General features: G+C 38.7%; 1 protein-coding gene across 2 annotated transcripts in view; it reads right to left on the bottom strand.

Moving 5' to 3' along the window:
• PHEX (phosphate regulating endopeptidase X-linked) overlaps positions 1-23,006 on the bottom strand; it is a 319,542-nt gene extending 296,536 nt beyond the window's left edge. The window contains exons 1-2 of one of the 2 annotated variants that reach the window (XM_060686722.2): positions 22,317-23,006; positions 14,633-14,701 (exon numbers count right to left, since the gene is read on the bottom strand). In XM_060686722.2, coding sequence (XP_060542705.1) covers positions 14,633-14,701; positions 22,317-22,440 — 193 coding nt within the window. In that variant the 5' untranslated portion in view covers positions 22,441-23,006. Of the gene's footprint in view, positions 1-14,632; positions 14,702-22,127 lie in introns of both variants that reach the window. The other variant, XM_087871354.1, reaches the window with a different exon arrangement.
• Positions 23,007-27,188: the final 4,182 nt, after the last annotated feature.

Genomic DNA, 27,188 nt, shown 5'->3' with positions numbered 1-27,188 from the left:
GCACAAGAGACTGGAGCTATGGGAGGAGCAAGATCGAAGCTTTCGGATGATCTTCAATTATTTTGCTCTTTGCTCCAGAAAGAGTCTGACGATGTTTAAGTGTTTATCCTGGAATGTTAATGGGTTGAATTCAGTACAGAAAAGGAAGAAATTATTTACATATTTGAAACAATTTAATAATGATATAATTTGTTTACAAGAAACGCATATCACAACTCAAGATCAAAAATATTTGATAAACTCCAAACTAGGAACACATTTTATATCTTCAACTTTGCAAAAAAAGAATGGTGTGGTAATTTATGTAAATAAAAAGTTAACAGCTAAAGTTATAGAAACAGATGAAGATGGTAGGTTTGTAGCAATTGAATTGTCTACAGCAAATGGCCAAATTCTTCTGATTGGGATTTATGCTCCCAATCAACAACAGGACTATTTCTATAAGATGTTACATACTAAAATATTGCAATGGGATTACAGATCTATTTTAATTATGGACTGGAATGGAGTAATCGACTCTAAATTAGATAAAAAGAGTTTGGCAAAGTCTAGATTCAGATTACCACAGACCTTTTTTGACATGAAAGAAGATATGGAACTAAAAGATGTATGGAGAATACATAATCCAAAAGAATTGGACTATACTTTTTTTTCTGACAGACACAGATCCTTCTCTAGGATTGACTTTATTTTGTTGACAGATGATTTACTTGTTAAGACAAAAAGAACAAAGATCTTTCCAAGAACTTTGACTGACCATAGCCCAGTATGGATAGAAATTGAGATGGACAAGGTTGAGAGACGTTCTTGGAGATTAAATGAGAATTTGTTTAGATATGAAAAAAATACAACAGAACTTAAAAAGCATTTGAAAGAATTTTTTGAAATAAATTTGAATAAAGGTACCCCAATTGAAATTGTGTGGGATGCAAGTAAAGCTTATATGAGAGGGGTACTTATCTACATGAACTCTAAACATAGACTGTTCCGACAAAAGAAAAGATCTGAACTGGAAATAGAAATAAAGAATAAAGAACAGTTACTTATTAAAAATCCAACAGATGAAAGAATACGTAGTGCTATAAAACTTTTGAAAGACCAATTTCAAATGCTTATGGCGGAACAAGTTGCAACAAATTTACAATATGCGAAGCATAACACATTTTGTAACGCTAATAAACCGGGCAGATGGTTGGCTTACACATTGAGGAAAAAACAAAGTATACGGACTATTGATAGTATTGATATTGGAGGGAAAGAAATCTTTCAACAAAAATTAATTAAAGAAGCTTTTGTGGACTATTATACTAAATTATATGCTAAAGAGGAGGTGCAGAATGGACTTATAGAAAAATATTTAAACGATAAAAGAGTTACAAAAATTACTGATCAACAAAAGGAAAGAATGAATTATCCTATAACAGAGGAGGAGATAATAGTAGCAATTAAACAGTTAAAAACAGCCAAAGCTCCTGGCACGGATGGCTTGACTGCAGTGTATTACAAAACTTTGCAAGCTGAAATGGTGGAACAACTTAGAGATTTATTTTGCAATATTCAACAAGGGGGTAAAATACCCCCATCATGGACAACAGCTTACATATCTTTGATACCAAAAGAACAAATCGGTCCTAAAAAACCAGAGAATTATAGACCAATATCTCTTTTGAATACAGATTATAAAATTTTTGCGAAAGTACTAGCCAACAGGTTGATGCCAGTAATTCAAAAGGTGATTCATGATGATCAAGCGGGATTTATCGAGGGCAGATATATGAAGGACAATGTAAGGCAAGTAATAGATTTATTGGAATATCTTGAGAAGAATAAACAGATCCCTGCAGTGCTGGTCTTTTTGGATGGAGAGAAGGCCTTTGATAGAGTGGATTGGAATTTTCTATTAAAGACTTTGAAAAAGATGGACTTTGGGGATCAATTTATGCAGGCGATTTCGGCAATTTATCAAGAGCAAAAGGCACAGATCATTATTAATGGAAGTCTGACAACAGAGTTTAAAATTGAAAAAGGAACAAGACAGGGATGTCCGTTGTCTCCACTTTTATTTATTTTAACACTAGAAGTCTTGCTAAATACAATACGGGACTCTAATATCTTGAAAGGTATAAAGATTAGGCAAGAGGATTATAGAATAAAGGCATTTGCAGATGATCTGGTTGTTACCCTATCACAACCAATGGAATCAATAATCTTGATGAAGGACATTATACAAGACTATGGTAAAGTTTCAGGTTTTAGATTGAATCCAAAAAAGACTAAAATGATAGCTAAAAACATGACACAAGATCGTAAACATGAGCTTGAAAGGAGGGCAGGTTTTGAGACTGTACCTAAGGTAAAATATCTAGGAGTTCAGGTTGCAGAATTAAATATGAAATTGTTTCAAAATAACTATGAGGTGTTGTGGCGAGAGGTGCAGAAAGATATGGAGACTTGGAAAAAATTGCAGCTGTCTCTACTTGGAAGAATAGCAGCAGTTAAGATGAATATTTTGCCAAGATTTCTTTTTTTGTTTCAAATGATTCCGGTGCTTAAAAGTGATAAACAATTGAAAGTTTGGCAATCTGGAGTGAATAAGTTCGTCTGGAACGAGAAGAAGCCGAGAGTGAAATTGAAAATTATGCAAGATGTTCCAGAAAGAGGAGGTCTTAAACTTCCAAACCTACAGCTATATTATGATGCAGCAGCTTTAACTTTAACAAGTGATTGGTTTGGAAGTAAAAAGGCTGGAATATTGAATGCAGAAAGTTTTGATCTTGAACTTGGATGGCATGCTTACTTATTTTATGATGACAAAGTTGATAAAGTATTTAAAAGTCATATACTTAGAGACTCTTTGATGAGAGTTTGGAAGAAGCATCGACTCAAATGGGATTATAAAATACCGCTATGGCTGGATCTTGGTCATACTTTGTGGAATACAAATATAATGTCACTCGGGGGGGGGTTTATACAAAGAGGTTCTTTTTACAGATGCGGGCAGATGGCAGCTGAAGACATTGCAGACACTGTTGGACGAAGGGATTAACTTAACTTGGTTACAATATAATCAATTACAATTGAGATGGAAAGAGGACCAAAAAACTGGTATTATGTTGCATGAGGAAGAATTGGTTAGACATATAAGAGAGAAAGGTCCAATGCATATCAAAAGGCTTTATAATGTTTTGCTAGAAAGGGACTCAGAAACTGAATTAGTTAAAGATTGTATGATTAAGTGGGCACAAAATTTTGAAGAACCAGTGATGTTGGAAACATGGGAAAAAATTTGGGTTCAGAATGTTAAATTTACACAGTCGCAGAACCTGAGGGAAAATTTTTATAAAATGTTTTATAGATGGCATTTAGATCCCAAAAAGTTGTCATGTATGTACCCTAATGTTCAGCCAAAATGTTGGAGATGTGAATGTTTGGATGCTACGTATTATCATGTTTGGTGGACCTGTAGGAAAGTTAAGGCTTTTTGGATAAAAATTTGGTGGGTCATGCAGAATGTTTTGAAGAAAAAAATTCAATTTTCTCCACAACTGTTTTTATTGGGTATAGTTAAGGGTTTTACATTGGGTGAAACAAAATTGATATTGTATATGATAACAGCAGCAAGATTGTTGATAGGTAAATACTGGAAGAATGAAGCTTTGCCCACTATCGAGGAATGGACTTTGAAGATGGCCAGTTTTGCAGAGATGGCGAAGATTTCAGCATATTTAAAAGATTGTTCACAAGAGACTTATGAATGGGAATGGAAAAGGTGGATAGAATATGTTCAGAACAAATATCAAACTAGAAAGTATCAAATAGCTTTTATTTGAAAATAATGTATTGGAAATATTTTAATGTAATGAGGTAAAGAGAAAAATTATACAGGGGAGGGAGGGGTTCAAGTTTATATATAAGTGTTATATTAAGGGTTTTTTTATGAGTATGAGTATATTATAGGGAAGTCTGGGGGGAGGGGAGGGTTAGGGAGGGTTAGGGAGGTTGGGAAGTCTGGGGGGAGGCGGGGGGGGGGGAAAGGGGTGAAAATGTAATTGTAAAACTTTTGCAATAAAAAAAAAAAAACTATACTACACCCTATATACTATACATTTCTACACAACATTCAGCTAAAAGCTATCTGGTACTTCCTAGTTTGGTATTTATTCTGCACATAATCTATCCATTTCTTCCACTCCCATACATAAGTCTCTTGAGTCCGGTCTTTTAAGTATGCTGATATCTTCGCCATTTCTGCAAAACTGGCCACCTTCAAAGTCCATTCTTCAATAGTAGGCAAAACATACCTTTTCCAATATTGACCAATCAGTAACCTAGCTGCTGTCACCATATACAATATCAATTTTGTTTCACCCATTGAAAAACCCTTAACTATGCCCAATAAAAACAATTGAGGAGAAAATTGGAGTTTTTTCTTGAGAACATTTTGCATAACCCACCAAATTTTTATCCAGAAAGCCTTCACTTTCTTGCAAGTCCACCATATATAATAATATGTAGCATCCAAACAGTCACATCTCCAACATTTTGGTTGAAAATTAGGATACATGCATGACAATTTCTTAGGATCTAAATGCCACCTATAAAACATTTTATAAAAATTTTCCCTCAAATTCTGTGACTGCGTAAATTTAACATTCTGAACCCATATTTTTTCCCGTTTCCATCATAACTGGTTCTGCAAAATTTTGTGCCCTTTTTATCATACAATCTTTAACCAATTCATTTTCTGAGTCTCTTTCTAACAAAACATTATAAACCCTCTTGATATGCATTGGGCCTTTCTCTTTTATCTGTCTAACCAATTCTTCATGCAACATTAAACCAGTTTTTTGATCTTCTCTCCATCTCAGTTGAAGTTGATTATACTGTAACCAAGTTAAATTAATCCCTTCTTCCAACAGTGTATTTAATGTCTTTAGTTGCCATCTGCCCGCATCATTAAAAAGTACTTCTTTGTATAAAAACCCCCCGAGTGACTTTATGTTTATATTCCGTATAATATGACCAAGATCCAACCACATCAGTATTTTATAAACCCATTTGAACCGGTGCTTCTTCCATACTCTCATCAAGGAGTTTCTAAGCATATGGCTGTTGAATACTTTATCCACTTTATTTTCATAGAATAAATATGCATGCCAACCCAATTCAAGATCATAACTCTCTATATTCAATATTCCAGTCTTTGTCCTTCCAAACCAATCATTTGCTTGTGTCAACGCTGCTGCTTCATAGTACAGTCGTAGGTTTGGAAGTTTAAGACCACCCCTTTCACGAACATCTTGCATAATTTTCAATTTAACTCTTGGCTTTTTCTCATTCGAAACAAACTCCTTTTTGCCATTCCATCAGCTATTTATCACTTTTAAGCACCGGAATCATTTGAAACAAAAATAAAAATCTAGGTAGAACATTCATTTTAACTGCTGCTATTCTTCCAAGTAGAGACAGCTGCAGTTTTTTCCAGGTTTCCATATCCTTTTGTACCTTTCGCCACAACACCTCATAATTGTTTTGGAACAGTTTTATATTTGAATCTGCAACTTGAATTCCTAGATATCTCACCTTTGGTACTATTTCAAAGCCTGCCTTCCTTTCAAGTTCCTTCTTTTGATCAACTGTCATATTTTTAACTATCATCTTGGTTTTTTTCTGATTCAATCTAAATCCTGATACCATACCATACTCTTCTATAATGTCTTTCATCTGAATTATTGATTCCATTGACCGTGTTAGGGTAACAACCAGATCATCTGCAAATGCCCTTGTTCTGTAATCCTCTTGCCTTATAACTATTCCATTCAAAGTGCTCGAGTCCCGTATTGTGTTCAACAAGACTTCTAGAGTTAGAATAAACAACAATGGGGATAACGGACAACCTTGTCTTGTGCCTTTTTCTATACTGAAGTTTGTAGTTAAGCTTCCATTAATGATAATTTGTGCTGTTTGCTCTTGATAAATTGTTGAAACTGCCTGCACGAACTGATCCCCAAAGTCCATCTTTCTTAAAGTCTTCAATAGAAAGTTCCAGTTCACTCGATCAAAGGCCTTCTCCGCATCCAGAAACACCAGCACTGCAGAGATCTGTTTATTCTTCTCAAGATATTCCAATAAATCTATAATTTGCCTCACATTATCCTTCATGTATCTGCCTTCTATAAATCCTGCTTGATCATGATGAATCACCTCTTGAATAACTGGCATTAATCTGTTGGCTAATACTTTTGCAAAAATTTTATAATCCGTATTCAGGAGAGATATTGGTCTAAAATTTTCCGGTTTTATAGAACCTACTTCCTCTTTCGGTATCAAAGAAACAAAAGCTGCTTTCCATGAAGGGGGTATTTTACCCCCTTGTTGTATGCTGCAAAATAAGTCTTTAAGATGTTCAATCATTTCTGCTTGTAAAGTTTTATAATACACCGCAGTTAAACCATCCGTTCCTGGAGCTTTAGCTGTTTTCAATTGTTTAATAGCAACAATAATCTCCTCAGCTGTTATTAGTAAGCTCGTTCTTTCCTTTTGATCACTAGAAATTTTCATAACTCTCCTTTCTTCTAGATATTTATTTATAAATTCATTCTGTATATCAATACTAGTCAATACTCTGTTGTTTCCTCAGTATGTAAGCTAACCACCTGCCCGGCTTATTAGCATTGCAAAATGTATTATGTTTCGCAAATTGTAAATTAGTTGCTGTGAACATTTGAAATTGGTCTTTCAAAAGTTTTATAATTCCTTGTAGTTTTTCATCTGTTGGGTTTTTTATGAGCAACTGTTCTTTTTTCTTTATCTCTCCTTCCAATTCTAATCTTTTTCTTTGTCAATTTGATTTATGTTTAGAATTCATATCTAATGAATTCACCCCCCGCATATACGCCTTACTCACATCCCAAACAATTTCAATAGGGATACCCTTATTCAAGTTCATTTCAAAAAATTCCTTCATTTGTTTTTTAAGTTCATTTACGTTCTTTTCATATCTAAACAAGTTTTCATTTACTCTCCACAATCTTCTCTCATTCTTTCCCATTTCTATTTCTATCCATACCGGGCTATGGTCAGTTAAAGTCCTCGGAAATATCTTTGTTTTCTTTGTTTTTAAGAGTAAGTCAGCCGTAAGTAGAATAAAATCAATCCTAGAGAAGGATCTATGTCTGTCTGAGAAAGAGGTAAAGTCCAATTCTTTTGGGTTATGCACTCTCCATATATCTTTCAATTCCAAATCTTCTTTCATATCAAAAAAAATCTGTGGTAATTTAACACATGACTTTGCCAAACTCTTCTTATCTTTTTGGGGATCTATTACTCCATTCCAATCTCCCATAAGTAAAATAGATCTGTAGTCCCATTGTAATATTTTAGAGTACAAGATTTTATAAAAATTTTCTTGTTGCTGATTAGGAGCATAAATTCCAATCACCAAAATTGGACCATTATCTGTAGAAAGTTCAATTGCTATATATCTTCCACAGTCATCTACTTCTAAAATTTTTGCTGGCAATCTTTTATTTATATAAATCACTACACCATTCTTTTTCTCCGAATTTGAGGCTATAAACTGTGCTCCTAATCTAGGATTTATCAAATATTTTTGATCTTGTATTCTAATATGAGTTTCTTGTAGGCAAATAACATAATTATGAAATTGTCTCAGATAGTGAAATATCTTCCTTCTTTTCTGTGGTGAATTCAATCCATTCACATTCCAAGATAAAAACTTAATTGTCATTTGTAGTCTCCTGAAGCGTTAAGAGCATTTGCTGAAGTTTCTGTTCCAGACTGGTAGTCTTCGGCTTAGTCCTCCCATAGCTTCGGATTTTTGTGCTTTACCATTGACTCCCTTCTTATCTTGCGATAGCTTAGATCTCTGCTGTTGTTGTTTCTCTAGAATTTGTTTATAAGCTGCTCGAGTTATACGCTGGTCTTTAGCTTTATACGACATCAACTCAAGATCCACTGCCACTTCTCTTGTATTTTTGGGTGGTCCACCTAAAGCCTCTAAAGGAAGATCCAGCAAAGGTTCATCCAAAAAAAACCCTGTTGCTCCTTGAGTTTCCATTGCCTCCACCTCCATCTGTTTCCGCTGCTCTTCAAGCTCTTGTTCAAATTGCTTCTCTTTCTCACCCTCCTCTATACCTAACACTGAGGATGTACGTGGAGATGTTGCGCCAGTTTTAAAAACATTGAAGTAAAAATCTTCTGCTTTTTCAACAGTATTTAATCGATATCTCTCTCCTTGATATCTCAATATTATGCCAACTGGAGCATCCCATCTGAATGGAATTTGTTGTTTCTTTAATTCAATCACCAAAAATCCAAAGTCCTTTCTATCTCTTAGCATCTTAGGCGGCAACTCTTTGTAAATCCCAATCTCCCTTCCATCCACTTGAATAGTAGAAACAAAAGACTTTTGCAAAATATCATTTCTTATTCTTCTATCTGTAAAGTAGATCACCACATCTCTAGGCAGTTGCCTCTCCCTTGCCACCCAAGAATTCACTCTATAGACCTTGTCCATCTTGCACAAAATCTCCTCAGGGCTAACCTTTAGCATCACAGCCAGGGCATCAGCACAAACCCTTCTCAAATCTTCTCTGTTATTTTCTTTTATTCCTCTCAGTCTTACAGCAAACTCCATGAATCTAAATTGCATCATTGTCACTTCATTTTCAATCCTTTGCATTTTATTGTCAACATTAGAAATTTTATAATCAGCTTCCTTCATTTTAGATTCTACTTCTGAACTAAGTTCTTCCACTTTTTTTATCAATCTGAACAACTACTTCTAACAAGCCAGTCACAACTGTCAGTATGTCACGCTTCATCTTGTCATACTTTTCTTGAACCACCTCCTTAATTTCCTGTTGAGATTTTTCAAATTTCTGGTCCAAAACTTCATTTTGATTCATCAGAGCCGCAGCAATAAATTCCTTCAAATCTTTAAAACCAGTCTCCTGTGCTTGGCTCTGAGTCTGCAAACTTGATAGCTGCTCTTGTGACTTGCGAGTGGGGGAAACCCCCCCCCTGCAGCTTTGGTGGCTGGCTTTGTCTGCTTTGAAGCCATTCTGCCACGCAGTCTGATTCTTTCTAAGAAGGAAGTCCTCCCTCCCTTTTCACCACAGAATCCTCTCAGAAATTTCCCCAGCTTTAATCAAGTCTCTAAGGGAGAAGGAACAGATCAAAATCACTTTAAAAAGAACTTTTTCCTTTTCTTCTAGCCAGCGCTGTTGCTTTAGATACTTTGTAGTGTATTAAAACACTCAGGCAAATCCACTTTCACTTTCAGCTTTTTTCCTACCGCTGAAGCCGGACGCCATTTTAGCAAACTTTCACTTTTTCTCCGTTCTTAAGTTCAATCACAGGGCTAATACAAATACCTGCAGTTTTGAGTTTCAAGTCCAGATTCCACCCTGTTTATTTTTGATGATTCTCTTGGATTTCGCTGGTTATGTTGGTTGCGTCGTCTGGCTCTGCTGGATGCAGAGTTGTCCCTGGAGTCCGGAGTCTCGGTGAGCTGGATAGGGAGCCTCACCCTGCTTCCTCCCCAGAAGCAAAAAAGACAATCTGGGGACTTCGCAGGGGGCTCTGCCTGCTCTCGCCGGCTCTCCTCCCGTTTCCTCAAGAACGTGGAGTTTTTCAAGCCGCCCCTCAGCTGTAGGGGCGACTCTTTTTTTTTATTGAAAAAGTTTTTCAAATACAAATTTCCCCCCCTTTTTTTCCCTCCTCCCTAACCCCCCCTCCCCCTCCCCTCCCCCTGTGGCTTCTCCAAAATAAAATCCAAATTCATAACAGATTATATAATACTTTACCATCCCTTTACTCCACCCCCCCATACGCTGACCCTTTCTTTCTAATAATATTATTATATCCCCCTTATACTATACATTTCAAAATAACATTCAACTGTAACATTATATAATAACTCCTAATTTAGCATAATAATATTATTATATCCCCCAGTTTAGCAATTTCTACTCATAATCTACCCTTTTCCTCCTCCCCCATACATATATCTCTTAATTCAAATCTTTTATATATATTAGTATAACATTTCAAAGCAACCTTAAACTATAAAACTATATAATAAATCCTAATCTGACATTTATTCAACTCATAGTCTGCCCATTTCCTCCACCCCCATACATATATCTCTTAACTCAAATCTTTTACATGTATTCATATCTAAACATAATATCCCTTTTCTTAAACTAAACAATCAATAAGCTAACCTGTCTCCACCCACTTTCCTACAGGACTACCATACATAATAATTTTTAATATCTTTATTCATCTGCCCACACCACTAAGAAGTATTCCCTTATATAAATAAAATCCTCAAATGACTTTAAGCTTGTAATCCATATGATATCTTCTGTAATGTCTTTCAGCTGGATTGTTAACTCCATCACCCATGTTAGGGTAACATCACATCCTAATTCCAACAGTATGTTCGGTATCTTCAATTACCATCTGCCCCCATCAATAGTAGATGTCTTCATATATAAAAAAACCACCCGAGTGACTTTATATTTGTATTCCATATAGTGTCTATTGTAATGTCTTTCATCTAAATTATTAATTCCAACCATCGTAATAGGGTAACAACCAGATCTTCTGCGTGCCCCAATCCCATAACTCTCTTGCCTTGTAACTCAGCATAAACATAATACATTTATCAAAGAATCCAAAATAGATAGTTCCAATCCATTCAGTTTAAGGCCATTTTCACATCCCAAAAGTACAGCACTGCAGAGGTCTGTCATTCTCCTCAAGATAATATAAACCAATACTTTGCTATATTTTCATGTATTCAATCTTCTCTTAGATAACTGGCATTACACTGTTGTTTAGTCTAAAAGTTTTTATTTTTGTAAGACCTGCTTCTTCTTTTCTTGACTTTTTGTGGGTTAGATCTCCATCCTGGTTTCCTTTCTGTAAGTTGTATATCAACTGTTTGGTTTCCATGCTGATCTATAACTTGATCTTGTTGGTTTTGCTTTTGTGGCATAGATCTTCATTCTGGTTTCTTTTCTATGAGTTGTATATCAACTGATTGATTTCCATGCTAGTCTGTTACTTGATAAGTCATCACATTAGAATCCAAAGCCGCCTCTCTTGTATTTATAAATAGTCCAGTTGAGACCTCTGAAGGAGAATCCAGAAGCGGCTCATCTACAAAGACCTCTGTAACTTGTTGTTTTTCCATTACTTCCACCTCCATCTGCTTATCCTGAATTTCTATCTCTTGTTGATTTTGCTTTTCTTTATTCCACTCATATATTATACATGGAGATGTTGAACCCATTTTGAGAATCTTATAGTAAAATTCTTCCGCTTTTTCAACAGTATTTAGTTGATATCTTTCTCCTTGATATCTCAATATTATACCAACTGGAGCATCCCACCTGAATGAGATGTTTTGTTTCTTTAGCTCAGTCACCAAAAAACCAAATTTCTTTCTGTCTTTTAACATCTTGGGCGGCAACTCTTTATATATCCAGATCTTTCTTCCATTCAGTTGTAGAGTAGAATTAAAGGATTTTTGCACAATAGCATTTCTTATTCCTTTATCTGTAAAGTAAATCACCACATCTCTAGGCAGTTGCCTTTGCTTTGCAATCCAAGAATTTACTCTATAGGCCTTGTCAATCTTACAAGATACCTCCTCAGGATGAACCTTTAAAATCCCAGCCAGAACTTCAGCAGATATTTTTCTTAAATCATCTCTATTATTTTCCTGTAAGCCTCTCATTCTAACCGCAAATTCCGTGAGCCTGTATTGCATCATTGTAACTTCTTTTTCAATCCCTTGTTTTATGTTTTCTGCATTGTAAGTCTCGTGATCAGCTTCCTTTTTAGACTTTACTTCTGAGCTATTATCTTGAATATTTATCAAATCATTTTCAATTCTTTGTATTTTATTATCCAAATTATAAATCTTATCATCAACTTCCTCCATTTTAGACTCTAATAACTTGATATTTTTATCCATCTTTATGACTATTTCTGAAAAAGCATTAGTCACTGTTACAATCTTTCGTTGCAAATTATCATACTTTAGTTGTATCAATTCTTTAATTTCCTGCCTAAATTTTTCAAGATTCTGGTTCACAATCTCATCATGTCTTGCCATTTCCTCCAAAACAAATTCTTTTAGGTTAAAACCATTCTTCTGAGTCTGCAAGTTCGAAACTTGTTCACATAGTTTGTAAATGGGGGAACTCCCCCCCCCGCTGCTTGTTTGTCTGGCTTTGTTAGTTTAGACGCCATCCTGCCACACAGACAAACTCTTTTTAAAGAAAAGGACTTCTCTCCAGACAATATCAATATCAAATCTCCAAGAAGAAAGAAACATAAAGTAGAAATTTTTCTTTTCAATTCTAGCCAGCGCTATTATTTCTGCTACTTTGTAGCTTGTTAAACTATTCAGGCGGAAGGACTTTCACTTTCAGCTTTCTTCTTCTCAAGCCTCAGCTAGTCGCCATTTTAAACTTTTTTTCCTTCGCTTTTAAAATCGCTTATAAAATTGTTAGAAATACTTGCGATTTAGGGTCCAGAGTCCAGATCTCATCCTCTTTGTTTAAACAATCTGTTAGTTCTCAGTAAATGGCTTGGTCCTGTCGCCTAGCTCTGCAAAAAGCAGAGTTCTCCTGAAGCCCGGAGCAGCGGCAAGGAAAAGAGTCCCCAAGAGTAAAACAAAAACTCTGGGGACTTCGCAGAGGGCTCTACCTGCCCTCGCCTGCTCTGTCTCACATTTCCTTAAGGAAATTGAGTTTTTCGAGCCGCCTTTCAGATGTAAAGGCGGCTCTTTATGACCGGGGCTGGCGGTCTCAAAGGACCGTCTGACGGCGATGGAAGCCAAACCCCGCCCCCCCTGTAGAGGCGACTCTTTACGGGCGGCGGGGCTGGCGGTCTTAAAAAGACCGTCTAGCGATGACGGTGGCGCCAACAGGAAGTGATTTTAAATTTAATAACAGCAGCCAGACTTTTGGTGGCACAGTATTGGAAGAAGGAAGACTTACCTACTATTGAAGAATGGACATTAAAAGTAGTGAATTTAGCAGAGATGGCAAAAATTTCGGCATACCTGAAGGACCATTCAAATGAAAGATATATATCAGAATGGAGAAGATGGATTGACTATATTCAAAACAAATATTGACTAAAAAGTTTCAAATAGCTTATGAGTGAAACCAACTTTTTTTTTTTTTTGAATTATGTTTTGTTAATTGAAAGGGGAGTTAAAGAACAAGAGGGAGTTTGGAGCCTACAGAAAGTTAGCATATTTTAGTTTATGTTTGTTAAATGTTATACCCTGTATTTGCTCTGGGAAGTCCAGGATGGGTGGGTGGGGGGAGGGGGGGTTGGAGGGAGAGGGGGGATGAGGGATGGGGGGTGGATGGAGGAGGGAAGGGGGGGCAGGAGGGATGGGAAAAAATTGTTGTAATACTTGATGAAACGTTTTAATAATAATAAAAAAAAGAATGGCCCTGTAACACCATTGTGAGCTGCATGGTTGTTGGTCTGCTTCTGGATGCAATTCAGGGTGTGGGTGAATTGCACCAATTACACGTTTAAAGTCCTTTGTGAATTATTCCAGCTGGCGGTGTCCAGGAGAAGGGCCTTCTTTGCTGTTGCTCCTGTCCTTTGGAACATCTTGCCCTCAATGTGAGATTGGACACAAAAGTCTAAAGACCTGGCTCTGCCAGTTGGCCTAGGGCCTCAATGGAAGAACAACACTGTGGAAGAAGTTGATTGAGTAATAGATCCTACCTCTCCCTCCATTCCACCCTCACAGAGATGTAAAAGGAGCACCCAATTGGGTGTTCCTGGACAATGGTGATATCATCATTCAATCCTTTCAATCCGAAAGTGCTTCAGCACTCTCAACACAACACTATAGTGGTATTTCAAAGGATAAGGCCCCAATTATGTCCATTAGCACTGTCAAAATCTACTGTATTTCCTCCCGATCTGAGACCTTTGTACATCAAATGCTATAAGAATTTTTCCCAGCAGCCTATCAGATGGTTTGGGTGAACAAAATCATCTCTAGAAGGAAGTAAGCTACCTTTAAAAGAATTGCCTCCTTCCTAGAAGAGAAATCACCTAACCCAAGATCTCCTGGTTTCCAGCCTAATGCCTTAACCAGTATTCTAAACTGGCTCTCTCTGAACTGATAGAACTATTTTTTTAAAAAATTAATTTTTTTTAAAAAAAAAATAGTAATTACTATTAAGTTATCCTCTACCATCCCCCTGAAACCATTTAAGCTGACGTTGACTGCTTCAGTGACTCCATCCAGCCATCTCATTCTCTGCCGTCCCCTTCTTTTGCCCTCAATTGTTCACAGCATTACGCTCTTCTCATTTGAGTCCTTCCTTCTCATTAAGTGGCCAAAGTATTTCAGGGGGATGGTAGAGGACAGGAAGGCCTGGGGTCGTGATGGGTTGGACACGATGTCACAACTAACAACAACATTAAGTTATCAATGGTTAAAATGGTTTTCAATCTATTAAAGGTTCCTGAGATCCAAAAGGAAAAAAGAGGTTACATCTCTTTGTACCAATATGCTTCATCTAAATTAAAAGAAAAATAATACTTTACTTACCAGCTTCAATGCATTCAGGAGTCAAGCAATATTGTTGCTTTGCATGAAATTTGATGTGTCCTTGACTAACTGCAAAAGGAAAAGAACAACATTGTGGCCATCTTTGTCTCAACAAATATTTTTCATGAATCTAAAGACATTAGTTGGGTGATTTTGGCAATGCTGGTACAGAAGGAAAAGATGTCCATCTGTTGATACAATACCTTCCTCAAAACAGAAAATATTTTTGTATATTATCAACACTTGTTCACTCACCACACCAGTTTGACTCAGAAACAACACCTATGAATCTTTTTATTACTAAATGGGGAAATAGGTTAAGGTGAGGCAGAGAAACTATGGTTGATAGGGTTTTGAACCTGATCTCCCTCCTGATTCAATCATTGTATGCCTGTGTGTCAACAGATCCTCAGACAACAGGTCTGTTACATTTGGACTAATCATTTGGGTAAACTGACTTGTACTTATTTCCCAAAAAGTTACTTGATGAGGAAGGAATTTTGCCCTATTAAGTGGCTAGATCCCCTATTCAAATTTTTCAGTCCTACAATTTTATGATAATGTAAGAATAATATTTACTACAACTAGGAATAGCGGTCACACTTCCCCAATATGGTGTTCTTATCGGAGCAGTGCCTATGTGACCTGGAATTGGTGGGCTTGTCTTTGGTACCCCTGTCATGTCAGATCATCACAGTCTGGTGGCAATGAATTTCTTGAGAAAGCAGGATCCTCAGAGAAGCAGGATCTATTAGGCTGGTCCAACCCTGGCAACTAATGGAACTGGATAGGTTTCAGAAAGAAGTGGGTTTAAACCTGCAGATCTGCTGCATAGTATTGCTCAATTTTTAGTGACTGCTTGGAATAGGAAGATGACTGAGGCTCTGGATAATGTCCATGTGACTTCTCCTAACCTGCATCCATGTGACCTCTCCTAACCCATAGACCTCTTTGTCCCCCATGGTATGCAGAGGAATTGAGAAGGATGAAATTAATAAAGAGACATCTAGAGTGCTACTGGCAGAAGAAAAGGGACCAACTCAATCAAACATAGGTGAGAGCTGCTATTAAGGCTATCTTGTAGCAATTTGAGTGGCTAAAGCATAAGTACTTCTCTGCATTAATTGCACCTGCAGATAATCAGCCAGCAATTCTCTTTAAGGTGAGCTATCTCCTTCTAAGGAAGGAGGATATAAAGGTCTGATGGGACATGCTGAGAATTTGCTGATTTTCTGGAAGACAATGTCATTTGTCTTCATTCTCAGTTAGATGCCAGCGTGGTTGCTGGTCTGGTGAAGGTACGTGGGGCAGGTTCTGGCCCAGTTATCTGGGAACAATTTGACCCTGCTGCTCCTGAAGAAGTGGACAGGATCCTAAGCAGCATGCGTGCAAGCATCTATGTTTTAGACTCAAGCCCCTCTTGGCTTGTGAAAACTTCTTGGGAGGTGACATGAAGGTGAGTTCTGGCAGTGATTAATGCTTCCTTTTGTGAGGGGATTGTGCCTCAGCATTTTAAGAAGACTGTGATCCGCCCTCTTCTTAAGATGCTGTTGCTAGATTCCACCCGGTTGGATAATTTTTGACCTGTCTCCAATTCTCCCTTTTGGAGAAAAGTTGTTGAGAAGGTGGTTGCATGATTGTTCCAGAAGTTCCTGGATTAAATGGATAATCTAGACCAGGTGTCAGCAACCTGCAGCTGTTGCCACCAGATGCAGGGAGGGAAGAACTGGAGCTCCTCCCTCCCTGCATCCGGTGGTAGCAGCTGCTCCTTCCCGTTCCCCTCCTTCCTGAGCCAACATGAAGGGGGCCACAGCTGGTGCTGAGCTGCCCGCGAAGAACACTGTGCAGTCTGGGCTGCCCCCTGCACAGTGAGGGCTCTCCTGCACTGCGCAGTGCAGCCCACTACTCACCTCACTGCGCAGTGGCGGCAGTGGGAGGAGTCATTGTCCCTGCCGCCACCATGATCCCAGCCCAAGAGGATATCCTGCTTGGGTACGTGCATGTGCGCAAGAGAGAGATGAGAGAAGAGAAAAGGAGAAAAAAAGAGAAGCAGAGCCAGCCACTAGTAGAGGAGGAGCAAAGAGGATCACCTCTATGATTTCTGCCCTTCGTTTGAGATCTGACAGAGTTGGTACTATCTGGTTCCTATTGCTTCAGCAACACAACTAATAGAACTCAGAAAGCAGTATTTATTTATTTAACAAAGGGAGGAAAGGAGAGAAAGAGGAGGGAGGGAGGAAGGGAGAGAAAGGGAGGGAGGGAGGAGAGAAAGAGAAGGGAGGGAGAGAAAGAGGAAAGAAGGAAGGAAAGAGAAGGGAGGGAGAAAGGAAGGAAGGAAAGAAAGAGAAGGAGGGAGGGAGGGAAGGTAAAATCAGAGGAGAGGGAAGGAGGGAAGGTAAAATCAGAGGAGGAGGAAGGAAGGGGAAAGGAGGGGAAAGGAAGGAAAAATCAGAGGAGGGGGAAGGAAGGAAGGTAAATTCAGAGTAGGGAAGGAAGAAAGGTGAACTCAGAGAAGGGGGAAGGAAAGTGAAATCAGGAGTGGGGAAGGAAGGAAGGTAAAATCAGGAGGGAAGCTGGAAGGAAGGAAGGAATTAGGATGTGAAGGGGGGATCATGTGACTGGGTGGGAGTGCATGACATCGGGTTGGCCACGCCCACCCAGGTTTTGTGGCTCCCGGAGTTTTGTTTTCTGTGGAAAATAGGTCCAAATGTCTCTTTGAGTGTTTAAGGTTGCTGACCTCTGATCTAGACCCTTTCTAGTCAGGGTACAGATCTGGATATGGGATGAAAATGGCATTGATCATGCTTTTTGATGATCTCTGACATGGGCGGGTTGGGGTGGTAAATCCATCCTTGCTTTACTTGACCCTTTGTCAACCTTTGATACCATCAACCATGGTATCCTTCTGGAGCAACTTCAGGGGTTGGGAGTGGTGGGGGCTCTGTGTTGTCCTGGTTCACTTTGTTTTTCTGTGGGCACTCTCAGAGCCTTGCATGGCTGAAAATATAGCCTCTCTTCAGCCTTGCATGGCTTGCATAGCCTCTCTTCAGCCTTGCATGGCTGAAAAAATGGAACCCAAAAATCAATTGGAAACAAGGCATCATAAAATTTCAGAAGAAGGTGACTTTTGCTGAGTATCCACATAAAGGAACTGAGGGGGCAGAGAATCGAGAAACAGCCATGCCAGATCACGCCACATCAACTGAGGGCATACCCATAGAATACAAGAATTTAGCTGAGGTTTTAGCGAAAAAGCCTCAGATGAGCTCCCCCCCCCCCCACCGCGCCACTGACTGTGCAATAGAAATCATACCCGGCGTGAAACTCCCTAAACCCCAGATGTATAGCATGTCACCGAGGGAGTTGGAAGAGCTGAGAACATTCATTGAGAAAAACCTAGCAAGGAGTTTCATTGAGCCAGCCCGACCAAAATTTGCAGCTCCAGTACTCTTTAGAGAGAAAAAAGATGGCTCAAAACGTCTCTGTGTTGATTTTAGAAACCTCAATACTATCAGTGTGGAGAACATGTATCCTCTCCCCCTTATGAAAGATATGCTAGCACACCTTGCTAAAGGGAAAAAATTTTCAAAGCTGGACTTAAGGGAGGCTTACTACCATGTCAGAATTAAGGAAGGGGATGAGTGGAAAATGCCATTTAACACCCCCCTCGGCTGCTACCAATTCAAGGTGCTTCCCTTTGGGTTGCAAGGAGCTCCTGCAGTGTTTATGCAGTTAATAAATGAAGTGCTGCATCAGCATTTATATAAGGGGGTCCTGGTCTACTTGGACGACATTTTAATCTATACTGCGACCAAAGCAGAACATGTAAAACTAGTCAGGGCAGGTTTAAACAAACTCCACTCTGCCAAACTTTATGCCAAACTTTCCAAATGTGAATTCCACCAGGAGAAGATTGACTATTTGGGATACCGCATTTCACACCAGGGAGTTGAGATGGATCCTCTAAAAGTGCAGGCTGTACTTGATTGGGACCCTCCACGCACACGTAAACAGTTACAGAGCTTCCTGGGGTTTGCCAACTTTTACCGCCAGTTTATCCCTGCTTTCGCTCAGATTGCCCTCCCCATCACCAAGCTCTTAAAAACGAAGGGGGAGGACAATCCTAAACCAAAGCAGCCATTGAACTGGACTATGGAATGCCAGGCGGCATTTGAAAAACTTAAAGGACTGTTCTCAGCAGAACCAATTCTAAAACACCTAGACACAGAGAAACCATTTGTTATACAAGCAGATGCCAGCAATGTGGCAATAGGAGTGGTCCTGCTTCAGAAGAATGAGCAAGACCAACTACAACCCTGCACTTACACATCCAAAAAGTTGAATGAGACTGAGCAAAGGTGGGCCATTTGGGAGAAAGAGGCTTATGCAGTTCGTTGGGCATTGTTAACCTGGAGGCACTTCCTAGAAGGTAGTAAGACCCCTTTTGAAGTCTGGATTGATCATAAAAATCTAGAAGTCCTAAAGACCCCAAGGAAACTCTCCCCAAAACAAGTACAATGTGCTCAGTACTTTAAACGGTTTGATTTTACTCTAAAATACCTCCCGGGGGGGGACTTTCTGGCGGATGCGCTATCCAGAAAACTGCAATACAATAGTGCAAAGTCAGACGTAATCAAACCTATAGTACAAAACAATCAACTAGCCGCTAAAGTAGTCACCAGATCCCAGGCAAAACAAGAAACATTGACGGACAATGACACCATCCAAACTTTTAAACAAGCATTGGCCACTGATGAATGGTTTTTGAACAATAAATCCAGCTGTCTGATGAAAGAAGACTTGGCTTGGGGGGGGGGAAGCCAAAGACTATGCTTAATGGTATGGTGCCATGACTCCAAATTAGCTGGACATTTTGGGTTTGTGAAAACTTTACACCTGAATAAAAGACAATTTTGGTGGCCATCACTAAAAAAGGACATAGAAAGCTATGTAGCTAGTTGCCCCATTTGTGCAGCAGCAAAAGGACGCCAGGGAAAATCCCCAGGTCTATTGCAGAAGGTAGCTGAAACTTCAGCGCCTTGAAGAGAGATCGCTATGGATTTCATTGTGGAATTGCCAAACAGTGAGGGAAATACTGTTATTTGGGTTGTGACAGACCTATTTTCAAAACAGGCACATTTTATACCCTGCTAAAAGATCCCAACTGCTAAAAGTTTAGCCAAATTATTCCTAATACACATTTATCAACTTCATGGTACTCCACAAAGGATCATCTCCAACAGAGGGGCTCAATTCACCTCCAATTTTTGGAGGGCGTTTTTGGGCTTACTTGGTACTGGCCAGGGGTTGAGCACATCCTTTCATTCTTGTATTAATGGTAATTCTGAAATTTTGAACTCGGTGCTAGAACAATATTTAAGATGTTTCATTAATTTTCAACAGGATAAGTGGACCGAACTTTTGCCTTTTGTTGAAGTTGTGTTTAATAATGCTGTCCATTCAAGCACTGGTTTTACCCCTTTTAGAGTAGCAACAGGCCAGGATTTCAGTCCCATGTCTGAATTACCCACGGAAGAACCCACCATCCCCTCACTTAAGGAGTGGATGGATAATTTGCAAAACATGTGGCCAGTGGTTAGATTAGCCTTACAGGAAGCTAGAGAAGTTTTTAAGATTCAAGCTGACAAGAAAAGGATGGAACCCAAACCTTTTCATGTTGGAGACAGAGTATACTTATCTACAAAATTCCTGAAATCATTACAACCATCGAAAAAACTAGGGCCAAAGTTCATTGGACCTTTCCCCATCACTAGAATCATCAATCCAGTAGCAGTTGAACTACTCCTTCCAAAGACACTCAGGCAAATCCACCCAGTATTTCATATTAGTTTACTCAAACGAGAAATAATCTCATCCCTCAGACCACTTGCATCTACACCACCTGTTCCCATCATGATTGAAGGTGAACAACACTTTGAAATCAAGGAAATCCTTGACTCTAGGATCTACAGAGGGAAAGTCCAATACTTAGTTGCTTGAAAACATTTACCATCAGCACACAATGAATGGGTCGCTAAACACCATGTTAGGGCTCCAATCTTACTGAGACAATTTCACTCCCAATACCCTAACAAACCTTGTTGATATACTATCATGAAATCTTGAAATCTTGTGTATATTTGTTTTTTTTTTACAGGTGGACCCTTTTGTTTTCTAAGGAGGGTAGCATGTCAGATCCCTAAAAGTGATACTGCCATTCAAGTGGAGGAAGGGGGAGACTTGGATTCGATTTACTAGCATTGCCTGTGTCATCAGATATTTTACAACCTATATCCTGGCACCAAGGAGGCCTGAGATTCCCTTTACCTGCAGGAATTTATATGATAGCCATGTGGGTTGTCTCACTTTAAAGGGTAGTGGTGGGAAGGCATGTTTGTTCGGGTTCTCAAAGGAAATAGTAAAGAAAACATCTTCACACTTGTGTATTGGCTAAAATCTGCATTCTGACTTAAAGGGAGGGGTCTCTACCACTTTAATCCTACTGCTTTGCCTAAGGGCATTCAGATTGTGCTTTAGCTGGATGGCTGTCACTTCTGCTTAATAAAAGAATCCTTTTAAACAACCACGTTTCAAGAGTTTGTACTTTCTTAAGTTGGAAGGAGAGGCGATCCTTACACGCCAACATGATCGCCAACATCCAATGATGGATATGGCACAAGAAGAAGAAAATACAAGTCATCTGGGGGGCATCTGATGGGGAAAGGCTGCCTTGCAATATCTGTGGAGCTCATTTGCTAAATGGACATTGACAATGAACCCCACATGTCAGCATGTGTTATGCCCAACCATAACTAAATGTTTAGGAGGAAGTCATCTTTCAGTAACGTTAGTTTTAGTGGAACTGAAGAAGATAGAAACTCTATTCCCCTCTTAATAAAGATTTAATTATTCATTTGGTAATCTTTAGTTTTAACAGTTCAAAAGCATAGATAAGAATGCATAGTCAAAATTTATAGAATATTTTGATGCACACCTAAGTTTCTTCTTTGATGTACACAATACAGTTTAACTGAAATAAAATGGAATAAGAATCCTCAATAGATCCATTGAGATTATGCATGAATTCCAAGCTTTGCAAGACATAATTTATTTTTATACAAAAGCCACATGTTAATTGTCAGTATAGAAGAAACGATGGTTTGTTTCTTTTAATTCCAAAGTAACTCTTACTCTTCTTCTTTAACAAAAATGTTTCCTCCTTTTTTATGTAATGTTATCAATTTATAACACTGGATAACGACATTATGATTAATATTACTATGGCTTGTTATTCAGAATTTATTCAAGGTTTTAAACTATAACTTGATAAAATGCATTGGTATTTGTAGACCTTGGTTGTTCCTTAGTTAAAATGTGAGTAGCAAAAAAGGAATAAATAAATAATCCCAGTATTTGTTCAAACATAAGAGCAGTTAACCAAATCCTAAATTGCAACTGCTGTAAAATGCTAGAGAAGAAAAATAAATTTCAAGACCTTTCAAGCCTCCAATGCAGTCTTTAACCTGGAAACAGGATCCTTCTTCACCAGTAAAACTACAGTAATTCTTCCAATTAGGGAACCTTACAATGTGATTAGAAGAGTAACCAAGGATGAAATAGCAATACCAGTACAGACAAACTTTGCTAAATTGCATTTATGCTAGTGCAACATATTGAAACTTACCCAGAAAAAGGGCAATGCCAAGCACGACCGTGCTACTCACAAACACACCGAGGGATAATTTGAGAAGTTTTCTGGAAGCTCTCTTGTTAGCTGGAACGGACCTCCCTGTTGTCTCTCCTTCCATCAGGATAGATTTTCACAATTCTCTGAAAAAAAGTCCCTGTTTTTCGTTCTTCTGCTGTTTGTTACTGTTCACTTACAGTCCCATGCACGAATCCCTTCTTCAAATCTTTTATCATTGAGTATTTCAGCAACTAACACTACAGTCAAAACTCATTTCCAAATCTTTAACTCTTTCCAAAAGTGGGGGGGGGGGAGAAAAAACATAAAATGCAATATTAAATTTCTCCCTTGACCAGGGCTTGGAAAGGCACACAGTGACAATTTAATTTGTAGCTCTTTTCTTTGCAAGCAGGACAATTTTTGTCAACAGTGCAGGGCAAAAAAAATTAAGTGTTGTCCCAATGTATGGTTTCACCATTAAAATTTATAACAGTTTTTAAAAAATGTTTTCCAATCAAAAACTAGATTTCTGTTAAAACTTTGCAGACATTAGATTGATAAGAATATTGGTAAGCAATTTGATTTTCTGCTGAATCTCATTCATTTTCACTCTAGCTGCTGCATCATTTTCCTTTACAGAATAAATCTTCTCCAACTACAACTCCTTTTAAAGCTCCAAGGGATGACTTACACTGTTTTTATTTTAGGAGATTTGTTTATGGCATCAAGTGCCAAAGATCAGAGTCATGCTTATGTGGAAAGCAAACTTGTTATTAAAACAACCTACAGATGGGATTTTTTTTAAAGGAAAAAGAACAAGTTATTTTTCAGAGCCTGTGGAGTTTCTGAAGGTTCTATGCAAACATTGTGCAAGAATAAAGCTGCAATAAAGTGCTTTTATGAAGGCAGGAGAGACAAAATGTATTAAATAATTATATTGTACCTGGTTGAAGGTTGATATGCTACAAATGTAGAGTTTGCACTTTCAAAAGCTGGGAACAATTCATTTAGAAGAGATTCAAAGTAATTTGATTAAAACTTAAAAATGACAGACCGAAAACTGACCAAAAGTGACTGAAAGTCACTTTCTTCTATTATTTGTCATGTTTAAATATAGATTGGATTGAAAGCATCACCTAATTTGATTTGTCTGCTTTAGCAACTATATAGTGAGATAATTACAATCTGAGGTAATTTGAGGTTATTTTCTATGCTGTATTGTTGTTGATTCCTTGTATCAGCTTCTACTCTTTTTATGTACTTCTTGTCTTTTTATGTACACTGAGAGCATATGCATCAAAGACAAATTCTTGTGTGTCCAATCACATTTGGCCAATAAAGAATTCTATTCTGTTATGTTATGTTATGTTATGTTATGTTATGTTATGTTATGTTATGTTATGTTATGTTATGTTATGTTATGTTATGTTATGTTATGTTATGTTATGTTCTATTTCTTTTTCTATTCCTATTTCTATTCTACTACAGTTATTGCAGGGCAAAGTATGGTTTATTCTTAACTGGCTTGAGTGCTTCAGAGGAAATATATGAATTTAAATTAAAAAACAAAACAAAACCAAGTACACAAATCTTATCTATTCCAAGACTGAAGCTTGGCATTGAAAGGTGGTTGCAGAATTCAACATGAATTCAAAGTAAAAACCTGCTTATGCCAAAATCCAGTACTACCATCCTTTGGTCCTAGAGCTTTTAGCAACATATTGTTGGTAAGAGAAAAAATAGGGAAAAGGAAGGGGACGTTCTTTTTAAAACATTTATTGCTGTCAAGCAAATTGCTTTGCTGTGTCTCCTCTACTAAATGACCTTGGATTTCATGTCTTATATTATTATTCTATTTGCAGAAATTACTATCATTTTGCCTTTCTGCTCTGTTTCTTTCTTGTATTTACTGAAAATTTACTTTTATACATTTATTGTAAATCTGCCAGTAGCTCTTGATAAAATTATTCCGACACCCACCCCACCCCCACCCCACCCATCTTCTGAAAATTCAAGTGCTGGAGCCAGGGGTGAAATCCAGCAGGTTCTGGAGAACTGGTAGCGGAAATTTTGAGTAGTTCGGAGAACCGGCAAATACCACCTCTGGCTGGCCCCAGAGTGGGAAGGGAATGGGGATTTTGCAGTATCCTTCCCCTGGAGTGGGGTGGGAATAGAGATTTTGCAGTATGCTATTGGGGGGCCAGAGTCCCGTCAGGGTGTGTGCAGACAACTGGCAACTCAAACCTTAACCATAACTGGCAGTGGCAGCATGCAGAAATCTCAGAAGGTGCGGGGGGGGCATGCAACTGACGGCAGTGACGGCGTGCAGCAACGATCGTAGGGGGTGCAGGGAGGGTGAGCTGGGCAACTGGCGACAGTGGCAGCAGCATGCAGAAGAGATTGGCAGGGAATCTAAATAAAGCCTCTGAATTATTTCTGGGTAAAAAATTAGGCCGAAGCCTGCCATGCCTGTGGTTTGCTCTCCCTCCACAGCATGGGCGCCACACAGATCCCCAAATGCAGCAGCAGTGGCTTGCCCCATTTTAATGGTAGAAAACCTCTCCTAACTCAATTTTGTCTTTAAAAGACACGGCAAGAGCTGAATCTAAGCTTCCAACCTGTAGTTATTGCTCAAAATTGATTGCTTCTGCATGCCGCTGCCACCACTGCCAGTTGCCTAGCGCACTGTCCCGTGAATGCTTCTGCATGCTGCCATCACCACTGCCAGTTGCACACACACACCCCACGATAGTTTTTGCATGCCATCGCTGCGAGTTAGGGTTTGGATTGCCAGTTGCCAACAGCCCCCATGCTGCCACGCTGGCCCAACAGCCTGCTGCAGATCACTCACTGCCACCTACTCCCATTGCCTGGTGGCTTCTTGTCCCATGCAGCCAAAGGCCTGGGTCAAATGGTGTCTGGGCGAATGGGCAGGGATGAAGGGTGAGAGGCAGGGAGCCAGGGCCCATTGCCCATGGAGAGTGATTGTGGGAGGACCAATGGAGGAGGAAAGCTGGCTGTAAATCGGCTGAGGTGGGTGGGTGGGAGCAAAGGAGGCACGGCCAATGGTAGACACCTATATGTTCCATTCCAATAGTTTTTGTTCCTAATTTTAAGGCAGTCCTACTGTAAGGTAGTCCTAAACACAGATATTTCTAAGTCTTAAGCAAAAAAGCCCTCAAAAATATTAAACACTATCTGAGGATTTGTTTAGGCAGTTTACTTAATGACTTATTCCCTCAATGACAGAGATTGAGAGATGCTACATTCACAAAGGTATTTCCAGTATTATCACGGACAGTATAATCTAATTTTGTTGCTCTGGTCCATTATGTCCAAAGCTCACTTTCCAGATGACAGACAAGTTTTTAATATAAAATGAATGTGCTGAACGTGCTACTGGAATTAGCAATTCCTAACAGCTTCTGAAGTGTTCTAAGATTGTGCAAGAAACAGTTTCTTAAAGCCAAGAAAGGACTTAATGTTACAACCCGACACTTTCTGCTAAGAACAATACAGATATTTATATATTGTCAGTTTTAAGCAGCACAATTTTTCCCAAACCAACCTGTGTAATTCAGAAATAAAATATACCACTATGTATAACTGGAATAGTCAAAGTACTTGTATTAAAATTTTTAGTAACCGTGCAAAAAAACCAAACAAAAAACATTTGCTTCTCAGCTAACAAAGACTATTTGTAATATTCTATCAATTAGCTATCCATATGAGCCTTAGGAGTAAGTTCTCTATTGTGGTTGACTATGCTGGATCATTAGTGAAGATATTTCAGTTATTCAAATCTAAGCTGGTCAAGGATAAATGGCTTATGAAATTAAACAGTAAACCAATTAGTTCCCAAAATGGTTGTTCTTTAAATAAAAGACAAAAATATATTGCTCTGATATAATATTACAGAATGGATTCTATTGCATAAAATACAAAAAAGCATGTTTATTTTTGTTTGCTGAAAAATTCTTTTGTTTGACACAGCTTGATAGTGTAACCTCCAGAATGTCAACTAGCAGGACAAAGTAATCTGTTAAAAATCTGAATTTACTGAAGTGCTTCAGTCAACTGAATGACTATCAGAGCTTCTTCAGCTCTGACTGGATGGTGGGGAATGGATTTATATATCTTGCAGACAGCTGGTCATTTGCATTCTTTTAGCGGATCGTTAAGATCATCTGGAGGTTTATCAGTGTCATCAGGGTCACCTGAGTGGTGCAAATTGGTATGGAGCCTTCTTGGAACTGTTGAAAGTACTGTAGATTGGAGATGGATGATGTCATATCTCTCCCCCACTTTTGAGAGAGGGCTGTTCAGTTTTGATATAGATGGCCTCTTTAACCCCTTTCAAACCAGCAATCCTGTCCAAAATATGGACTTTGTTGTCTTCAAAAAAGTGGCCTATGTCTTTTAAATGCAGATGGACTGCTGAATCTAGTCCTGATGAGTTTGTTCTTGTATGTTGTGCCATGAGTTTATTACCATATTTTTCGAGTATAAGACACTCCGGAGTATATAAGACACTCCCAGACTCATTGTTCTGGGAGACTTTAATTTGCCTTCCCTGGGTGGGGCGTCGGGGGCGGCCCGGAAGTTCATGGCCTCCATAGCGGCCATGGACCTGACTCAGATAATTCAGGGCCCGACTGATGGGGGGGACACGCACCCGATCTAGTCTTTATTTTGGGACAGTGGCGTGATGAGTTCAGTGGGGGAATACCAGTCATTCATCCCCTTTCATGGACCGATCATTATCTCCTCCGGTTGGGCTTCCATTATGCCACTTCTCGCTGCTGGGATGCAGGACCGACCAACTGTACCAAGAGCCTTGGTACTACAGTGGTTTAAAGCACCCTGTTA

The sequence above is a fragment of the Pantherophis guttatus genome, chromosome 5, assembly GCF_059756535.1.
Source record: "Pantherophis guttatus breed Tessera chromosome 5, ASM5975653v1, whole genome shotgun sequence".
In the NCBI taxonomy this organism is placed as follows: Eukaryota; Metazoa; Chordata; class Lepidosauria; order Squamata; family Colubridae; genus Pantherophis; species Pantherophis guttatus.
This window is presented reverse-complemented; position numbering and strand designations above follow the sequence as displayed.